At 45.3% G+C, this 19,746-nt stretch overlaps 1 protein-coding gene across 3 annotated transcripts; it reads right to left on the bottom strand.

The window, feature by feature from the left end:
* Window positions 1-1,333: 1,333 nt before the first annotated feature.
* Window positions 1,334-17,274, bottom strand: LOC308590363 (uncharacterized protein). 3 transcript variants are annotated; one of them, XM_081200360.1, is made up of 6 exons: window positions 17,086-17,274; window positions 9,887-10,381; window positions 7,796-7,877; window positions 7,078-7,160; window positions 6,620-6,746; window positions 1,334-2,637 (listed from the first exon to the last, which is right to left on the bottom strand). In XM_081200360.1, exons 1-6 carry the CDS (start codon window positions 17,257-17,259, stop codon window positions 1,658-1,660), a joined length of 1,941 nt encoding a protein of 646 aa, XP_081056486.1. In that variant the 5' UTR covers window positions 17,260-17,274; the 3' UTR covers window positions 1,334-1,657. The 3 variants fall into 3 exon arrangements, with proteins under 3 accessions (XP_081056486.1, XP_081056487.1, XP_081056488.1); XM_081200361.1 differs by having other exon boundaries at window positions 1,334-2,631; XM_081200362.1 differs by having other exon boundaries at window positions 9,887-10,445; window positions 17,086-17,103.
* Window positions 17,275-19,746: the final 2,472 nt, after the last annotated feature.

The following is a 19,746-nucleotide window of genomic DNA, read 5'->3' as shown; positions in this document are numbered from 1 at the left end:
AGGAGGGCACCCCGGCCAGTGCGAACAGCTGGGTGCCGGGCTACGCCTTGGACGAACCTCTGCTCAAAGACGAGTTTCATGCCCTCTTCCCACATAGACCAATGCCAGCAGAATTTTTCGACGACTGGCTTTTCACGCCAACGCTTTCTGCCAGCACGTTCCGGGGGTTCGACTCGGACGAGGACCCGATACGAGACGCCCGTTCCCCGGAGGGGTCATCCTCGGGATCTGCCTCAGAACCCTCGTATTGGTGGGACGATAGACCAGAGGAGCAGTGGCGCAGGAAGTGGCAGGAAGGTCCAGGACGAGCAACGCCGCCAGGAGGAAGTGAGGGAGAGACGGACATGGACGTTTTCGGGGACGACCCTGGTTTCGAGCACGGCGGCACAGAGATGGAAGCGGAGGTGACCGTCGTCGAAGAGAGCAGGGAGGCAGAACCGGGAGACTTCAGATGGAGGCCCGCCACGGGAAGCGAACTGTATCCGACGTTCGTCCCTCTGACACAGCAGCACCCAGTTCCCGCACCGGAAAGAGGGGACGGGGGAACGGGGGGCTTCGAGGGGGGGATGGATGTCAGGGGTTCAGGAGCAGAGGCAAGGGCAAGGGAGGAAACAGACAGTGAGGGGGAGGAGGCAGAAGAAAAGATGAGTGATGACGACGACCCGAGATCTCCGAGTCTTTCCAGTGAATCAGAAGATTCACAGAAAGGAGCACCAGTGGTCAGGGCAAGGGGGGAGCCTAGGGGGACACCCCAGGAAGATAGAGCCAGAGGGGACTCAGAGGAGAGCAGTTGGAAATCGGGACCAGCGTCACAGCCAGAGAGCAGGGAAGAGGAGGAGCGCCAGAGAGCAAGCGCTGGCAGCTCGCAACAGGGGGGAGGGCACGAGTCAGGGGTGGCCACACCTCCATCGGGGAGCGAAGAAACGGTCAGACGGAAAGTGGAAGGTTGGGCGCGCGCGCCAAGTTCAAATGCACAGGAAAGTGACGCAGTAGGCAGCCAGGAAAGAGAGCCAGGTCCTAAAGCCCGGCGCAAGGAGACAGGGAGTTCCAGGGGGTCGGCGTCAGAAGAATCCCGGAAGGAAGAGACCCCGGGGGGCAGAGGGACCCAGAGGAGAGCAGTCAGGCGGAAAAGGTGGAGCAGGGCTAGGATATTAAGTTGGTGCACAAGGGGCGGAGACTCAGACGGAGCTTCGCCGATCTAGCCATTAGACGTAGAGTTGCACGCAGCAGCTTGGGAATGGAAACTGTAACTCAATAAAGACTTTTACTTAATGATCGCTGGCTAGCGTGATCCTCTGTGAGCTAGGATCTTGAAGCAGCTCTGACAAATGTGTTCAGGAATACATAGCAATTTAGGTGTCCAGACAAGAGTGGTTGTCTTCAATCCAATTCTCTTTAAGTGGCTCAGAGTAGAAGAAATATTTTCCTTCAAAGAGAAACAAACTTGTCCAAACCTGTCTTGATTTTAGCTTTTTCAGGGAGCTCTAAGTCCTTTTAAGAGCTCCAATTGTGTTAAGAACTTAAAAATGAGACCAGACTTTCATATATCCCTCCAATAACACTCTTGGCACTGAAATAGTTTCTACCCTGTGTGAATTCTCTGATGGGAAATGAGATTGTTGCTTTGACTGAAGCTCTTTCCTCATTCCACACACAGTTAGGCTTTCTCCCCTGTATGGATTTTGTGATGGGATGTGAGACTTTCTTTCCTGGTGAAGCTCTTTCCACATACCAGACACTGAAAGGGTTTCTCCCCTGTATGAATTCTTAGATGGGAAGTGAAACTGCGGTTTTGACTGAAGCTCTTTCCACATTCCAAGCACTGATACGGTTTCTCCCCTGTATGCATTTTTTTATGGAAAGCAAAACTCTGTTTCCAGCTGAAGCTCTTTCCACACTCCAAGCACTGATAGGGTTTCTCCCCTGTATGAATTCTACGATGGGAAGTGAGATCTGAGCAATTTCTGAATCTCTTTCCACATTCCACGCACTGATAGCGTTTTTCCCCTGTATGAATTCTACGATGGGAAGTGAGATCGTGGCTGTGATTGAAGCAGTGATATGGTTTCTCCCCTGTATGAATTTTACGATGGCAAGTGAGATTGTGGCTTTGACTGAAGCTCTTTCCACACTCCCAGCAGTGATATGGTTTCTCCCCTGTATGAATTCTACGGTGGGCAGTGAGATTGGAGCCCTGACTGAAGCTTTTTCCACATTCCACGCACTGAAAGGGTTTCTCCCCTGTATGAATTCTTTGATGGGAAGTGAGATGGGCCCTCTGATTGAAGTTTTTTCCACATTCTAAGCACTGATAGGGTTTCTCTCCTGTATGAATTCTACGATGGGAAGTAAGATCGTGGCTGTGACTGAAGCTCTTTCCACACTCCAAGCAATGATAGGGTTTCTCCCCTGTATGAATCCTTTGATGGGAAGTGAGATGGGCACTCCGTTTGAATCTCTTTCCACATTCCAAGCACTGATAGGGTTTCTTCTCAAGGGGATTTCTTTGATGGGAAGTGGAATGGGAGCTCTGACTGAAGCCCTCTCCACAGTCTGAATCCTGATATGGCTCCTCCACTGTGTGGATTTCGTTGTGGTCTCCCTTGTTCTTCATTTCCAATTCATCACCACCTGAAACTAAGAGGCAAACGGATTAGAGTCTCGGGAAGAAGTGCAGCCCCAAATTATGGAACAATGCTAATTAATGCTTGGGACAGAGGAAGAACTGAAGGGAGTTAGATGTTATAATGTTCCTTTTGTTCTGTAAAATTGTCTAGTTTCGTATACAAATCAAGTTGAATATTAGATGTTTTCTCTCTCTAGTTTTTAAAAGTACAGCTTACTTTTAAACATCATTTTTTTAAAATTTAAATATGGGTCTGTACTATCTTCATAAATAAAATGTGCTTTTATTATTATTTAAAAGGTGGCTAAAGCGGGAAAGTTCCCTGTCCAAAATGAAGATAAACAGTGGTACCTCGGGTTACATACGCTTCAGGTTACAGACTCTGCTAACTCAGAAAGAATGCTTCAGTTTAAGAACTTTGCTTCAGGATAAGAACAGAAATCATGCCCCAGCGGCGCAGCTTCAGGTTCAAAACAGTTTCAGGTTAAGAACAGATCTCAGGAATGAATTAAGTACTTAACCCGAGGAACCACTGTATTCAATATGCTAAGTTGTACAATATGCAGTAATAAATCTAAACAAATTTTAAGAGCGGACATCCAGAAAGAATGAAGTTCTTAACCCGAAGTACCACTGTACTTAAATGTTACATTATTGTGAGAAGTTACAGGGGACGAGGCAGGGGGCCTTCTCGGTAGGGGCACCCACCCTGTGGAACGCCCCCCCCATCAGATGTCAAGGAAATAACAATGCAACTTTTAGAAGACTTCTGAAGGCACCTCTGTATTGGGAAGTTTTTAATGTCTGATGTTTTATTACGTTTTTCTATTTGTTGGAAGTTGCCCAGAGTGGCTGGGGCAATCCAATCAGATGGGAAGGGCAAAAATAATAAAATTATCATTATTGTGAACATTTAATAATCTGGTGTAAAATTTAGATCTGATTGATATCTGGAGACATAAAAATCCAATAACAAAACAATTTACACATTTTTCAGAATCACACCAAAGCTGGGCTAGGTTGGACCAAATATGGGTTTCAAGAGAATTAACAACAAGAGCAGTGAAATGTGAAATCCAACCTAGAACCGTTTCTTATCACAGCTCAGTAACCTTGGAGTTAAAAAGTAGAATACAAGGGACATACAGATGGAGAATGAATGAATTCCTTTTTGAAAATGAGGAGATAATTGAGAAGGCCAAAAGAACTTTAAAAGATTATTTTGACATGAATATGAACAAAGAAACAAATATTAATACAGTCTGGGATGCCAGTAAGGCAGTGCTAAAAGGATTCCTAATTAATCAGAATAGCTACAGGAAAAAGTTAAGAGAAGAAAAAAAGAAGAACTACTTAATCAATTAAGAGAATGCGAAAGAAAACTAATAATAAACCCAAGTGAGGAACAGATCAAACAAACCTACAGAATACTTCAAACGCAATACTCAATTTTAATAGGTCAAGAAGTAGAATGGAGAATTAAGGTATGGAAACAAAAATATTTTGAATCAGCAAACAAAACTGGGAAACTATTAGTGTGGCAACTATGAAAAAGTAAAAATCAAAAGGTGATCAATAAAATAAGAATAGAAGATCAAATTGTGGAAGACCCCAAGAGAATAAAGGAAAATTTTATTAAATTTTATGAAAAACTATATAAAAGGAAAAAAGAAGACATAATTGGAATAAAGAAGTACTTAGAAGAAAATAGAATGAAAGGATTAACAGAAGAGGAGAAAATACAATTAAATAAACCTATAAAAACGGAAGAAATCCAGGAGGCGATAAAAAAAATGAAACTGGGAAAAGCTCCAGGGCCTGATGGCTTATCTGCTAAATACTATAAAGTCTTAGAGGAATACTTAGCCCCAGTACTATGCGAAGTAGCAAATAAGAGGAGGTAAAACACCAGACTCATGGAAGGAAGCCTATATTACATTGATATCTAAGCCAGATACAGATAAGTTGGACATGAAAAATTATAGACCAACATCATTATTAAATAATGATTATAAAATATTCGCAGAAGTAATGGCCAATCGTCTCAAGAAATGCTTAACAAACCTTATTCATACAGACCAAGTTGGATTTTTACCCAATAGACAACTAAAAGATAATATAAGACACATAATAAATATTATTGAATATCTAGACTGCAAAAATTATATCCCTGCGGCAATAATCTTTATTGATGCCGAAAAGGCTTTTGATAATGTATCCTGGCAATTCCTTTTGGGGTGTTTTGAAATAGTAGGGATAGACGGCTCCTTTTTGGAGGGTATAAAAGCTATCTACTCAAGCCAAAGAGCAAAATTAATAATCAATAATGACTTAACTGACTCTTTTGAAATTTCAAAGGGCACGAGACAGGGATGCCCTCTGCCTCCTCTTCTATTTATAATGGTATTAGAAATTATCGCGAATAAGATAAGAACAACACCAGAAGTACGTAGAATTAAAATCGGGGGGAAAGAATATAAATTGAAAGCATATGCTGATGATTTGATGTGCTGTGAGGGGAAAGGAGCAGTTTTATAATGGCTGCAAGCAGTTCCGGTTTTTCCGGAGTTTTGTTGGAATAAACTACTGTAAATAGACAAACCTGTACTGTGTGTGTTTGTCTGGAAGCTAAGCCAAACTACGAGACAGTTTTACACCGCTGTGTGAAACTCTGCTGAGGCGTGACTGAGAGCTACGCAACGGAAGTGTGCCGGGCGGCCATAAATCGCTGATTGAGGATCGCAAATCAATTAGCGGGAGTCACGGCTGACCAACAAAGTCCAAGAGAAAATACTTCCAAAGCTGCTATTTTTGTTCCAAAATATTCCGGTGATAAGGGGAACCACAGTTTAAAAAAAGATTGGCAAAAAATTCTATCCAAATTCATTTGGCAGGGAAAAAGGCCTAGAATTAAATTCAAACTAGTTACAGATAGAAGGGAAAGAGGAGGATTTGCGGTACCGAATTTGAAACTGTACTACAAGGCTTCATGCCTTTGTTGGATTAAAGAATGGATTGTCATAAAAAATACTGACCTGTTAGATCTAGAAGGCTTCAATACCAGATTCGGATGGCACGCATATTTGTGGCACAACAAAGTAAAAGTACACAAAGGATTCTCCAATCATATTATCAGAGGACCATTGATAGAGGTATGGGACAGAAACAAAAATTCACTTGAAAGAAACACTCCCTGGTGGCTGTCACCAATAGATATTTTAACAACCAAAAAAGTAAATCTAGAAGGTGAAAGATGGACATATGAAGGCTTGTTGGTTAGAACAGAGAAAGGTTGGAAAATCAAAACTTATGAAGAATTAGGAGATAAATTAACGAGTTGGTTACAATTCCATCTAAAAAATCTAAAGATCACAGTAGGCTAAATATAACCCCTCCGACGTGCAGAAGTCTTAAAGATAAACTGCGGAAAAAATCCTTTATTATATAACCCAAAAACGAGGTGGAGGGAAGTCAATTAGTTATATGTTGTTTTTTGTTCTTAGCTTTTTTTTCTATTTAGCCGTGTTGTTTGGTTTATTTTTTGTTTGTGATGAATTTGTCTTGTGTGTATTGGTGTGTAATGAAAATTAATAAAGAGAATGCAATTTTTTTAAAAAAATTATCATTATTGTTACTACAGGGTTCACTGCCTGAGATTCAAAAAGCCTGGCTCTGTTTTGGGATGGAGTTTGTTTGGTTCAGTCGTGGAATCTGTCAAGCAACTCTTTGGTCAAAAATCACTCTGAATCCTACATTTAAGAAGGCCTGGGCAGTTCAGACAGCCTGATCATGGTTTTAAATGGCAGAACTGGAGGAAGAATATTCACAGGGAAAACAATCAATAGCCATCCCTCCAAGGTTTGCTGTGGGAGTGTTAACATCCCAGGTGCTGTGGGTGGCGCTGTTGAGCCCCATCGAAATATCAGAGGTTCGTCACATAGAGAGATGTCTTGAATTACAAAACAGATAGGATGATCCAATAGGGAGCCTTACCGAGAGAGTCCAAGATCCCACGATTCTCCTCCATGACTTCCTTATGGAGAGCTCTCTGGTCAGGATCCAGCAACTCCCACTCCTCGTCTGTGAAATGGACAGCCACATCTTCAAAGCACACTGGACCCTAACAGAACAGGAAAAAGGCTGTCCTCTTAGAGAACATTCACTTGGCTCTGTTGTTGTCTACAGCGGCCAGACCCCTCTCTGCCTTCCTCATCCCTCCTCTCTCCTGCTGCAGCTTCTGCCTCGGAGTCTGGGCTGCTCTCTGCCAGAGACTCCCTCTGCTCCCTGAGCCCTCTTCCCTCTCCAGCTTCAGACCCCTCCTCCTCCTCCTCCTCCTCCTCCTCCCAGTCGGCTCCCTCTTCTCTGGCTCCTCCCACCATTCCTCTGCATCCAACTGTGTCCAGCCAGTCTGCATCCAAGCAGTCCTTCCCCACAAGGCTCCTTCCCCCTACCTGATCTGGGTCCACAGCTGCTGCCTCCCCTCCACCACCATGAAAAGATGAAGGAGCAGGTCTTGGTGGCATCATTCCGTCACCTGGGAGAGACCAAGGTAAGTGGAAACCGTGAGCGCCTGCTTCTCTCAGAGGTGAAACAGTGCATCTCTAAGTACAGATGGGGCTTGTCCAAGTCTCCCCTGCTAGCTTCCGGTTCCGCTCTGCTTTAATGGAGGCAGCAGGAGATCGTTGGCAAAGGAAAAACAAGGATGACTGAGGGTAATTCTCCTTGCAAGTTTCCCCCAGGGACAGGGGGGAACGGGCTTCACTCCCAGTTTGTCTCGGTACCAGGCTCCGGCTCCGGCATGGATTGCGGGAGGCAGGGAGGCGCTGAGTGCAAAAGCCCTTTGCCTGCCGAAAACCCTCCTTCGCTGCCATTAAGAAGCAGAGGTTCTCCTGCCAATTAGAGCTCAATTTGGACTAATGTACAGGCGTTGCTGGAAGAGATGAGATCATAAACTGCGGAATTGAACCAGCTGCAGTAAAAGTCTTCACACCTGAGTACATTTGGACTCATTTGTACCAATTTCATATAATAGCTGTGCAAAAATACATCCCCCCCCCCGAGCTCTGGGCTCCAGGTGTCTTCCCACAAAAGATGTAAAGAAATCACAGATTAGTTTCAAAACCAAGAGAATGTGACAAAACAGGGGAGAAAACTCTCCTTCCTCCTTACCCAGAGGCCTCACTCTGGCGTCCAACGGAGTCTTCTCTGCCTCAGAAGAATCAAGACCCCTTTCTGCCAAAAGATCCTTCCTCTGAAAGAGCAACAAGGATTCAAAACAGAGAATGGGGAGAAGGGTTAGAGAAGGAATGGCAGAGGCAAGCGCTTTCGGGGGACAGAGGTGAAAGCTGCTTCCTGCTTCTGCTAGACTGGTGTCTGGGGTTGGCTGCCAGGACCATGAAACATTGGTCCACAAGGATCTTCACTGGCTCCCAGAACGTTTCCCAGCACAATTCAAAGCCCTAAACGGCCTGAAAGGCCCAGTATACCCAAAGGAGCATCTCCATGAACTGAGGTCCAGTTCCGAGGATCTTCTGCTGATTCCCTCACTGTGGTAAGTGAAGTTACAGTGGTGCCTCGCAAGACGAAATTAATTCGTTCCGCAAGTCTCTTCGTCTTGCGGTTTTTTCGTCTTGCGATGCACGGTTTCCCATAGGAATGCATTGAAAATCAATTAATGCGTTCCTAGGGAAACCGCCTTCAGACCAGGTCCGGGGACAGTCTGTCCCCGGACCTCTTCTGAAGGCTGGGGGGGGGGACAAGGGCTTTTCTTCCCACCCCCAGCATTTTAAAAAACCCTGGGACAGCGGAGGACTTCTCCGCTGTGCGGGGCTATCTTAAAATGCTGGCGGGCGGCATTTTAAAATCGCCCCGGACAGCGGAGGACTTCTCCGCTGTCCGGGGCGATTTAAAAGCCCCTGGGAAGGCAGGCAGGGGGGACAAAGACTTTCGCCCCCTGCCCGCCTTCAGAAGGTGTCCCCGCCCCCCCGCCCCACTTCGGAACAGCTTTCCGAATTGGGGCGGATGGGACAGGTGTCCCCGCCCCCCCGCCCCACTTCGGAAAGCTGTTCTGAAGTGGGGCGGCGGCGGCAGGTGTCCCCGCCCCCCCGCCCCACTTCGGAAAGCTGTTCCGAAGTGGGGCGGCGGCGGCAGGTGTCCCCGCCCCCCCCGCCCCACTTCGGAACAGCTTTCCGAAGTGGGGCGGATGGGACAGGTGTCCCCGCCCCCCCGCCCCACTTCGGAAAGCTGTTCCGAAGTGGGGCGGCGGCGGCAGGTGTCCCTGCCCCCCGCCCCACTTCAGAAAGCTGTTCCGAAGTGGGGCGGCGGCGGCAGGTGTCCCCGCCCCCACGCCCCACTTCTGAAAGCTGTTCCGAAGTGGGGCGGCGGCGGCAGGTGTCCCCGCCCCCCCGCCCCACTTCGGAACAGCGTTCCGAAGTGGGGCGGCTGGGGCAGGTGTTCCCCCGAGCGCTTCTAAAGGCGGGCGGCGGTGAGGGAATCCCTTGGACCCCCGCCGGACTTAAAAAGAGCTTCGGGAAGTCCCGCGGGGGGCCAAGGGATTCCCTCCCAGCTGCCCGCATTTAAAAGCACTCTGGACAAAGCAGCGAAGTGCGCTGCTTTGCCCAGAGTGCTTTTAAAAGCGGGCGGCTGGGAAGGAATCCCTTGGCCCCCCGCCGGACTTAAAAAGAGCTTCGGGAAGTCCCGCGGGGGGCCAAGGGATTCCCTCCCAGCCGCCCGCATTTAAAAGCACTCTGGGCAAAGCAGCGAAGTGCGCTGCTTTCCCCGAGCGCTGCTAAATGCGCTGCGCTTCCCCGCTGTCCCAGAGATTTCCCTATGGGCTTTCGTCTTGCGAAGCAAGCCCATAGGGAAATTCGTTTTGCGAAGCGCCTCCAAAACGGAAAACCCTTTCGTCTAGCGGGTTTTCCGTCTTGCGAGGCGTTCGTCTTGCGGGGTACCACTGTACAGGGAACCAGGCAGAAGACCTTCTCCACAGTGGCCCCCACCCTGGGGAATGCCCTCCAATCAGGTGATAAGGAGATAAAAAACTGTGTAACTTTTAGAAGACATCTGATGTCTTCTTATGCTTTTATATGTGCTGGAAGGCACCCAGCCACATGAGTGTCATTAATAATAATAATAATAATAATAATAATAATAATAATAATAATCTTTCCAAAAAAGGATGGACCATTAGGAAATGATTTGGGAATACTCTCCCTCCTCTTTTGAGCCCCTTGGGAGTATCCAGAGGAAAGTCTCTCTCACCTGCTGCTCTGCCTGCTTCCTCTCCTCTGCCTGACTCAGGAGGAAACCTTCGGCCAGGGCCACCGCCTGGGAACTGGTCTCCGCTCCGCATTCCCTCACCCAGATCTCCATCTCCTCTGGAAGGACAGCCAGGAACTGCTCCAAGATCACCAGGTCCAGCATCTCAGCTTTCGTGTGCCTTTCTGGCTTCAGCCACTGATGGCAAAGGTGGTAGAGTTGGCTGCAAACCTCTCGGGGTCCTTTGGCCTCCTGGTAGCAGAACTGCCTGAGCTGCTGGCTCTGCACCTCTGAGCAAAGGGTGTCCTCCTCACCCAGGATCTTCTTCACAGAGTTTTCCCAGAATCCCCCACTGCTCCCAGTTTCCATGGGATGGCCTCTTCCTGCTTCAGGGCCAGCTGAGTCTTGCTCATCCATCTGGGCTCTCCGGAAATCTCCAGGAGATCGGAAGGAGCCCCTTGGTCCTCTGCCAAGTTCTAGTGCAAGGTGCAACAAATCCTACGAATCAAACACATTCTTCTATTATAAGATCAAAGCACAGCCAAGAGAAGAAGAATGTTCCCTGAGGAATCGTGAGGAGAGAAGGAGGAAGAAGAAGTATATTAAGAAGTATATTAAGAGGGACATTATTATGAGGGAGAAGGATATTATGAGGGACATTATTATGAGGGAGAAGTATATTAAGAGGGACATAATTATGAGGGAGAAGTATATTAAGAGGGACATTATTATGAGGGAGAAGTATATTAAGAGGGACATTATTGTGAGGGAGAAGTATATTAAGAGGGACATTATTATGAGGGAGAAGGATATTAAGAGGGACATTATTATGAGGGAGAATGGTGAGCAGCATTGGTGATAATAATGCCCCTCTTAATATCCTTCTCCCTCATAATAATGTCCCTCTTAATATCCTTCTCCCTCATAATAATGTCCCTCTTAATATACTTCTCCCTCATAGTAATGTCCCTCTTAACATACTTCTCCCTCATAATAATGTCCCTCTTAATATCCTTCTCCCTCGTAATAATGTCCCTCTTAATATACTTCTCCCTCATAATAATGTCCCTCTTAATATACTTCTCCCTCATAGTAATGTCCCTCTTAACATACTTCTCCCTCATAATAATGTCCCTCTTAATATCCTCCTCCCTCATAATAATGTCCCTCTTAATATCCTTCTCCCTCATAATAATGTCCCTCTTAATATACTTCTCCCTCATAATAATGTCCCTCTTAATATCCTTCTCCCTCATAATAATGTCCCTCTTAATATACTTCTCCCTCACAATAATGTCCCTCTTAATATCCTCCTCCCTCATAATAATGTCCCTCTTAATATCCTTCTCCCTCATAATAATGTCCCTCTTAATATACTTCTCCCTCATAATAATGTCCCTCTTAATATCCTTCTCCCTCATAATAATGTCCCTCTTAATATACTTCTCCCTCATAATAATGTCCCTCTTAATATACTTCTCCCTCATAATAATGTCCCTCTTAATATCCTTCTCCCTCATAATAATGTCCCTCTTAATATACTTCTTCCTCATAATAATGTCCCTCTTAATATACTTCTCCCTCATAGTAATGTCCCTCTTAACATACTTCTCCCTCATAATAATGTCCCTCTTAATATCCTCCTCCCTCATAATAATGTCCCTCTTAATATCCTTCTCCCTCATAATAATGTCCCTCTTAATATCCTCCTCCCTCATAATAATGTCCCTCTTAATATCCTTCTCCCTCATAATAATGTCCCTCTTAATATCCTTCTCCCTCATAATAATGTCCCTCTTAATATCCTCCTCCCTCATAATAATGTCCCTCTTAATATCCTTCTCCCTCATAATAATGTCCCTCTTAATATACTTCTCCCTCATAATAATGTCCCTCTTAATATCCTTCTCCCTCATAATAATGTCCCTCTTAATATACTTCTCCCTCATAATAATGTCCCTCTTAATATACTTCTCCCTCACAATAATGTCCCTCTTAATATCCTCCTCCCTCATAATAATGTCCCTCTTAATATCCTTCTCCCTCATAATAATGTCCCTCTTAATATCCTTCTCCCTCATAATAATGTCCCTCTTAATATCCTTCTCCCTCATAATAATGTCCCTCTTAATATCCTTCTCCCTCACAATAATGTCCCTCTTAATATACTTCTCCCTCACAATAATGTCCCTCTTAATATCCTCCTCCCTCATAATAATGTCCCTCTTAATATCCTTCTCCCTCACAATAATGTCCCTCTTAATATCCTTCTCCCTCACAATAATGTCCCTCTTAATATCCTTCTCCCTCACAATAATGTCCCTCTTAATATCCTCCTCCCTCATAATAATGTCCCTCTTAATATCCTTCTCCCTCATAATAATGTCCCTCTTAATATACTTCTCCCGCATAATAATGTCCCTCTTAATATCCTTCTCCCTCACAATAATGTCCCTCTTAATATCCTTCCCCCTCATAATAATGTCCCTCTTAATGTCCTTCTCCCTCACAATAATGTCCCTCTTAATATCCTTCTCCCGCATAATAATGTCCCTCTTAATATCCTTCTCCCTCATAATAATGTCCCTCTTAATGTCCTTCTCCCTCACAATAATGTCCCTCTTAATATACTTCTCCCTCATAATAATGTCCCTCTTAATATACTTCTCCCTCATAATAATGTCCCTCCTAATATCCTTCTCCCTCATAATAATGTCCCTCTTAATATACTTCTCCCTCACAATTATGTCCCTCTTAATATCCTTCTCCCTCACAATTATGTCCCTCCGAATGTCCTTCTCCCTCACAATCATGTCCCTCTTAATATCCTCCTCCCTCATAATAATGTCCCTCTTAATATCCTTCTCCCTCATAATAATTTCCCTCTTAATATCCTCCTCCCTCACAATCATGTCCCTCTTAATATACTTCTCCCTCACAATCATGTCCCTCTTAATATCCTTCTCCCTCACAATCATGTCCCTCTTAATATCCTTCTCCCTCATAATAATGTCCTTCTTAATATCCTTCTCCCTCACAATTATGTCCCTCTTAATATCCTTCTCCCTCACAATTATGTCCCTCTTAATATCCTTCTCCCTCATAATAATGTCCCTCTTAATATACTTCTCCCTCACAATTATGTCCCTCTTAATATCCTTCTCCCTCATAATAATGTCCCTCTTAATATCCTTCTCCCTCATAATAATGTCCCTCTTAATATACTTCTCCCTCATAATAATGTCCCTCTTAATATCCTTCTCCCTCATAATAATGTCCCTCTTAATATCCTTCTCCCTCATAATAATGTCCCTCTTAATATCCTTCTCCCTCATAATAATGTCCCTCTTAATATCCTTCTCCCTCATAATAATGTCCCTCTTAATATACTTCTCCCTCACAATTATGTCCCTCTTAATATCCTTCTCCCTCACAATTATGTCCCTCTTAATATCCTTCTCCCTCACAATTATATCCCTCTTAATATCCTTCTCCCTCACAATTATGTCCCTCTTAATATCCTTCTCCCTCACAATTATGTCCCTCTTAATATCCTTCTCCCTCACAATTATGTCCCTCTTAATATCCTTCTCCCTCACAATTATGTCCCTCTTAATATCCTTCTCCCTCACAATTATGTCCCTCTTAATATCCTTCTCCCTCACAATTATGTCCCTCTTAATATACTTCTCCCTCACAATTATGTCCCTCTTAATATCCTTCTCCCTCATAATAATGTCCCTCTTAATATCCTTCTCCCTCACAATTATGTCCCTCTTAATATCCTTCTCCCTCATAATAATGTCCCTCTTAATATCCTTCTCCCTCATAATAATGTCCCTCTTAATATCCTTCTCCCTCATAATAATGTCCCTCTTAATATCCTTCTCCCTCACAATTATGTCCCTCTTAATATCCTTCTCCCTCACAATAATGCCCCTCTTAATATCCTTCTCCCTCACAATTATGTCCCTCTTAATATCCTTCTCCCTCACAATAATGCCCCTCTTAATATCCTTCTCCCTCACAATTATGTCCCTCTTAATATCCTTCTCCCTCACAATAATGCCCCTCTTAATATCCTTCTCCCTCACAATCATGTCCCTCTTAATATCCTTCTCCCTCATAATAATGTCCCTCTTAATATCCTTCTCCCTCACAATCATGTCCCTCTTAATATACTTCTCCCTCACAATAATGTCCCTCTTAATATACTTCTCCCTCATAATAATGTCCCTCTTAATATCATTCTCCCTCATAATAATGTCCCTCTTAATATCCTTCTCCCTCATAATAATGTCCCTCTTAATATCCTTCTCCCTCATAATTATGTCCCTCTTAATATCCTTCTCCCTTATAATAATGTCCCTCTTAATATCCTTCTCCCTCACAATTATGTCCCTCTTAATATCCTTCTTCCTCATAATAATGTCCCTCTTAATCTCCTTCTCCCTCATAATAATGTCCCTCTTAATATCCTTCTCCCTCACAATAATGTCCCTCTTAATATCCTTCTTCCTCATAATAATGTCCCTCTTAATATCCTTCTCCCTCATAATAATGTCCCTCTTAATATCCTTCTTCCTCATAATAATGTCCCTCTTAATATCCTTCTCCCTCATAATAATGTCCCTCTTAATATCCTTCTTCCTCATAATAATGTCCCTCTTAATATCCTTCTCCCTCACAATAATGTCCCTCTTAATATCCTTCTCCCTCATAATAATGTCCCTCTTAATATCCTTCTCCCTCATAATAATGTCCCTCTTAATATCCTTCTTCCTCATAATAATGTCCCTCTTAATATCCTTCTCCCTCATAATTATGTCCCTCTTAATATCCTTCTCCCTCATAATAATGTCCCTCTTAATATCCTTCTCCCTCACAATAATGTCCCTCTTAATATCCTTCTCCCTCATAATAATGTCCCTCTTAATATCCTTCTCCCTCATAATAATGTCCCTCTTAATATCCTTCTCCCTCATAATAATGTCCCTCTTAATATCCTTCTTCCTCATAATAATGTCCCTCTTAATATCCTTCTCCCTCATAATTATGTCCCTCTTAATATCCTTCTCCCTTATAATAATGTCCCTCTTAATATCCTTCTCCCTCACAATTATGTCCCTCTTAATATCCTTCTTCCTCATAATAATGTCCCTCTTAATATCCTTCTCCCTCACAATTATGTCCCTCTTAATATCCTTCTTCCTCATAATTATGTCCCTCTTAATATCCTTCTCCCTTATAATAATGTCCCTCTTAATATCCTTCTCCCTCATAATAATGTCCCTCTTAATATCCTTCTCCCTCATAATAATGTCCCTCTTAATCTCCTTCTCCCTCATAATAATGTCCCTCTTAATATCCTTCTCCCTCATAATAATGTCCCTCTTAATATCCTTCTCCCTCATAATAATGTCCCTCTTAATATCCTTCTCCCTCATAATCATGTCCCTCTTAATATCCTTCTCCCTCACAATCATGTCCCTCTTAATCTCCTTCTCCCTCACAATCATGTCCCTCCTAATATCCTTCTCCCTTATAATAATGTCCCTCTTAATATCCTTCTCCCTCACAATTATGTCCCTCTTAATATCCTTCTCCCTCATAATAATGTCCCTCTTAATATCCTTCTCCCTCATAATAATGTCCCTCTTAATCTCCTTCTCCCTCACAATCATGTCCCTCTTAATATCCTTCTCCCTCATAATAATGTCCCTCTTAATCTCCTTCTCCCTCATAATAATGTCCCTCTTAATATCCTTCTTCCTCATAATAATGTCCCTCTTAATATCCTTCTCCCTCACAATAATGTCCCTCTTAATATCCTTCTCCCTCATAATAATGTCCCTCTTAATCTCCTTCTCCCTCATAATAATGTCCCTCTTAATATCCTTCTTCCTCATAATAATGTCCCTCTTAATATCCTTCTTCCTCATAATTATGTCCCTCTTAATATCCTTCTTCCTCATAATAATGTCCCTCTTAATATCCTTCTCCCTCATAATTATGTCCCTCTTAATATCCTTCTCCCTTATAATAATGTCCCTCTTAATATCCTTCTCCCTCACAATTATGTCCCTCTTAATATCCTTCTTCCTCATAATAATGTCCCTCTTAATATCCTTCTCCCTCATAATAATGTCCCTCTTAATCTCCTTCTCCCTCATAATAATGTCCCTCTTAATATCCTTCTCCCTCACAATCATGTCCCTCTTAATATCCTTCTCCCTCATAATAATGTCCCTCTTAATATCCTTCTCCCTCATAATAATGTCCCTCTTAATCTCCTTCTCCCTCACAATCATGTCCCTCTTAATATCCTTCTCCCTCACAATTATGTCCCTCTTAATATCCTTCTCCCTCACAATCATGTCCCTCTTAATATCCTTCTTCCTCACAATAATGTCCCTCTTAATATCCTTCTCCCTCATAATAATGTCCCTCTTAATCTCCTTCTCCCTCATAATAATGTCCCTCTTAATATCCTTCTCCCTCACAATAATGTCCCTCTTAATATCCTTCTCCCTCATAATCATGTCCCTCTTAATATCCTTCTCCCTCACAATAATGTCCTTCTTAATATCCTTCTCCCTCATAATCATGTCCCTCTTAATATCCTTCTCCCTCACAATAATGTCCCTCTTAATCTCCTTCTCCCTCATAATAATGTCCCTCTTAATATCCTTCTCCCTCACAATAATGTCCCTCTTAATATCCTTCTCCCTCATAATAATGTCCCTCTTAATATCCTTCTCCCTCACAATAATGTCCCTCTTAATATACTTCTCCCTCACAATAATGTCCCTCTTAATATCCTTCTCCCTCACAATCATGTCCCTCTTAATATCCTTCTCCCTCACAATCATGTCCCTCTTAATATCCTTCTCCCTCACAATCATGTCCCTCTTAATATCCTTCTCCTTCACAATTATGTCCCTCTTAATATCCTTCTCCCTCATAATAATGTCCCTCTTAATCTCCTTCTCCCTCACAATCATGTCCCTCTTAATCTCCTTCTCCCTCACAATCATCTCCCTCCGAAGGTCCTTCTCCCTCCTCACTCTCTTCCAGTCCCACCTCCCTGGCCAGGGCCTGAGGTCCCTCTGGCTCCCTCCCGGACCCCCAGCCTCTCTTCCCTCCCCTTCCCGCCTCCCGGGGCAGGGAGTTCCCCAGGCTTCCCCCGAGAGGAGACCCACCAGAGCCCGGCAGGCGAAGGCGAGGCCGGAAGGGACGTCAGAGGGAAGGAGGAGGAGGAGGAGCGGCCCGCCTTCCTTTCCTGTCCTCTCTAGGAAGCCAGCTCGGCGCCCCTTAACCCTTCTCTCTCCCGGCGGGGCCGTCAGGGGCTTCGCGCACGCGCAGAGCTGCTCCATCCGGGGCCTGGCGAGCTGCTCCCTCTGAGGGGAAGAGGCGGCACTTGGGCCCGCAATGGGGGGGAGGGGGGTCTTGGGGGGCCAGAGGGGGGTGTCTCTCTTGGGGGGGCCCCTGGGGGGGCTGCGGGGCAGTGAGCCCTGTCCCAGAAAAAGGGGGTCCTGGGGGGGGTGGCAGGGTGCGGGGCCCCCGGGCCGAGAGGAGGGGTGTAGACTGGGCGCGTGTTCGTGGGAAGGGGGAACCCGTGTCCGGGAGGAGGAGCCCGTCTCTCTGCCCGGGGTTGCGAAGGGGCGTCTGGGCGAGGGAGAGGGGGGTCTTGGGGGCCAGATGGGGGGCCCGGGGTGTCACTTCTCCGGGGGTGCGAGTCTCTCTTGGGGGCCCCTGGGGGGCTGCGGGGCAGAGAGCCCTGTCCCAGCAAGAGGGGTCCGGGGGGGGCGGAGGGGCAGCTGGAGGGGGGAGACATTGCCAGACATGGCTGGGGGGGCCATTCTGTGTTGTCCCATCTGCCTTTTTGTGTCTTTATTTCAGCCATAAATGTATGTTCTTGGTGAAGTCGCCTTGGAAGCAACACAGGAGCAGCCAAGGGGGTTTTCCTAGGAAGCCTTTCATTCCCCTCTGGTGACATTGTGTGTTCTGAACATGCTGGCATTCTTATACCCCCAAAATTCCTGCATTCAGTAAGTCTTAGAATTTGGCTTAGACTTGGGTTGCCAGACGCGTGTGGATTAAACGGTGTGTTTGACACTCCTCATCCTCTGGAATCAGCGTGTCTTCACAGCTCCTTCAACCAGGCAAGGAAGGAGGCCTGGATCCAGAATTGGCCCCCACGGTCACTGAGGGCCTCATGGTTGAAACCGTGTTTAGGGGAGACAATCTTACTCGGCTACGAGGGACGCCAGAGAAGAAGGGTTGCCATGTGTCCTCTTTTCCCAGGACACGTCCTCTTTCTCAGGGGTAAAATTTCTGTCCAGGTGGATTTTTTGGTCAAAATGTCTCTGGCCAGACGTTCTGGAGGAGACATAACTGGGGGTGGAAGACTTGCGTTCCTCTTCTCTTCTCCTGCCCCCCCCCCTCAGCAAAACATCTCACAGCTTCTCTAGCCTACATACAGTAGGAGTATTGAAAGTGAGAGTCATCATCGCGTCCTCGTTGTTGCTCCTCACAATCTGCCCACCCTCCCAGAGAAGGGCAACCAAGGAGATGAAGACTCCGTCCTCTTCCTTCTGTGACGGCAGGTTGCTCTTCCTCCTTGTCTGCCTTCCAAAATGAGGAGCAGAATCCTAAAGTTGGAAGGGACCCCAAGGTCCATCTAGGCCAGGGGAGGCCACCTAAGGACCAGGGGCCGGATGTGGCCCAATCGCCTTCTCAATCCGGCCCCCGGGAATCAGCGTGTTTTTACATGAGTAGAATGTGTCCTTTTACTTAAAATGCATCTCTGGGTTATTTGTGGGGCATAGGAATTCGTTCATTTCCCCACCCAAAATATAGTCCGGCCCCCCACAATATCTGAGGGACGGTGGACCGGCCCCCGGCTGGAAAAGCTTGCTGACCCCGGATCTAGGGCTGTTTTTAAATGTCCCAACGCTGCCTGGCACTGGTCCCTCCAAATGCTCTTGTCTGGCTGGTCTTTCTTCTCCCAGTCATGTCAAGGAGCAGCATGGGGGCTAAAAGGAGGAATAAATGGAGGACAATATCCCTGTCCCCCCAGAAAAGCTCTTCTTTCTCTTTCTGTGGAGGGTCCAGGCCCCTCTTGAAGGACCTTTACCTTGCTCCAATCAGGATAAATATTTCCACCCCTTGGGACGGGACCCAAATAGTTTACTATTTAATAGTTTAATAGTTTTTTTGAAAACTGGCATTTTGAAGCTTGGACCGTTAGGCCTGCACACCATCAGCTTTTACATACTTTACATTTGCTGAGGCAAAATCTCCACCCCCAACGTTGCTTGCGGCAGTTCTCTCCTCGCCTGAATCTCCTCCATTTTTAAAGGAAGCATCTCTTTCTCATGGGCCATCTTGGCCTCCCTGTCTCTTTCTTCTTGGGCTCATATCTCTCTCTCTCTCTCTCTCTCTCTCTCTCTCTCTCTCTCTCTCTTCCTGTATCTCTGCTAGATGAAGGGCAGCTGCCATTCTGGCCTCTTCTCTTTCTCTCCTTCAACCTTAGACAATTCCAATCTTAGCCTCATCCTCTCTAATTCAATATATTAGGATTCTCCTCAGACGCAGCAGCTGGGTCATCCTGAGTCTCTTTGACTTGGCGCTTGCTGGTCATTTTATGACAGGATCTTTTTCTCTTTTTAATCAAATAACTTCACTCCTTTATTAAACTGGCTGTTCTGTGTCTCTGGGTACGTTTCTGTGTGGGTTTTAACTTCGTATCACGGCTCTTTCCCCCCGGCACCCTTGGGCCTGCCCTTCAGGGTTGTCGTTTTGAGACCCCACTTCCTCCCTGGGTTTCCAATTATTACTTTTTCTGGAAGGGACAGAGT

This window comes from Podarcis bocagei (assembly GCF_964188305.1).
Source record: "Podarcis bocagei genome assembly, chromosome: 7".
In the NCBI taxonomy this organism is placed as follows: Eukaryota; Metazoa; Chordata; class Lepidosauria; order Squamata; family Lacertidae; genus Podarcis; species Podarcis bocagei.
The sequence above is the reverse complement of the archived record's forward strand: the minus strand, read 5'-3'. Positions and strand labels throughout refer to the sequence as shown.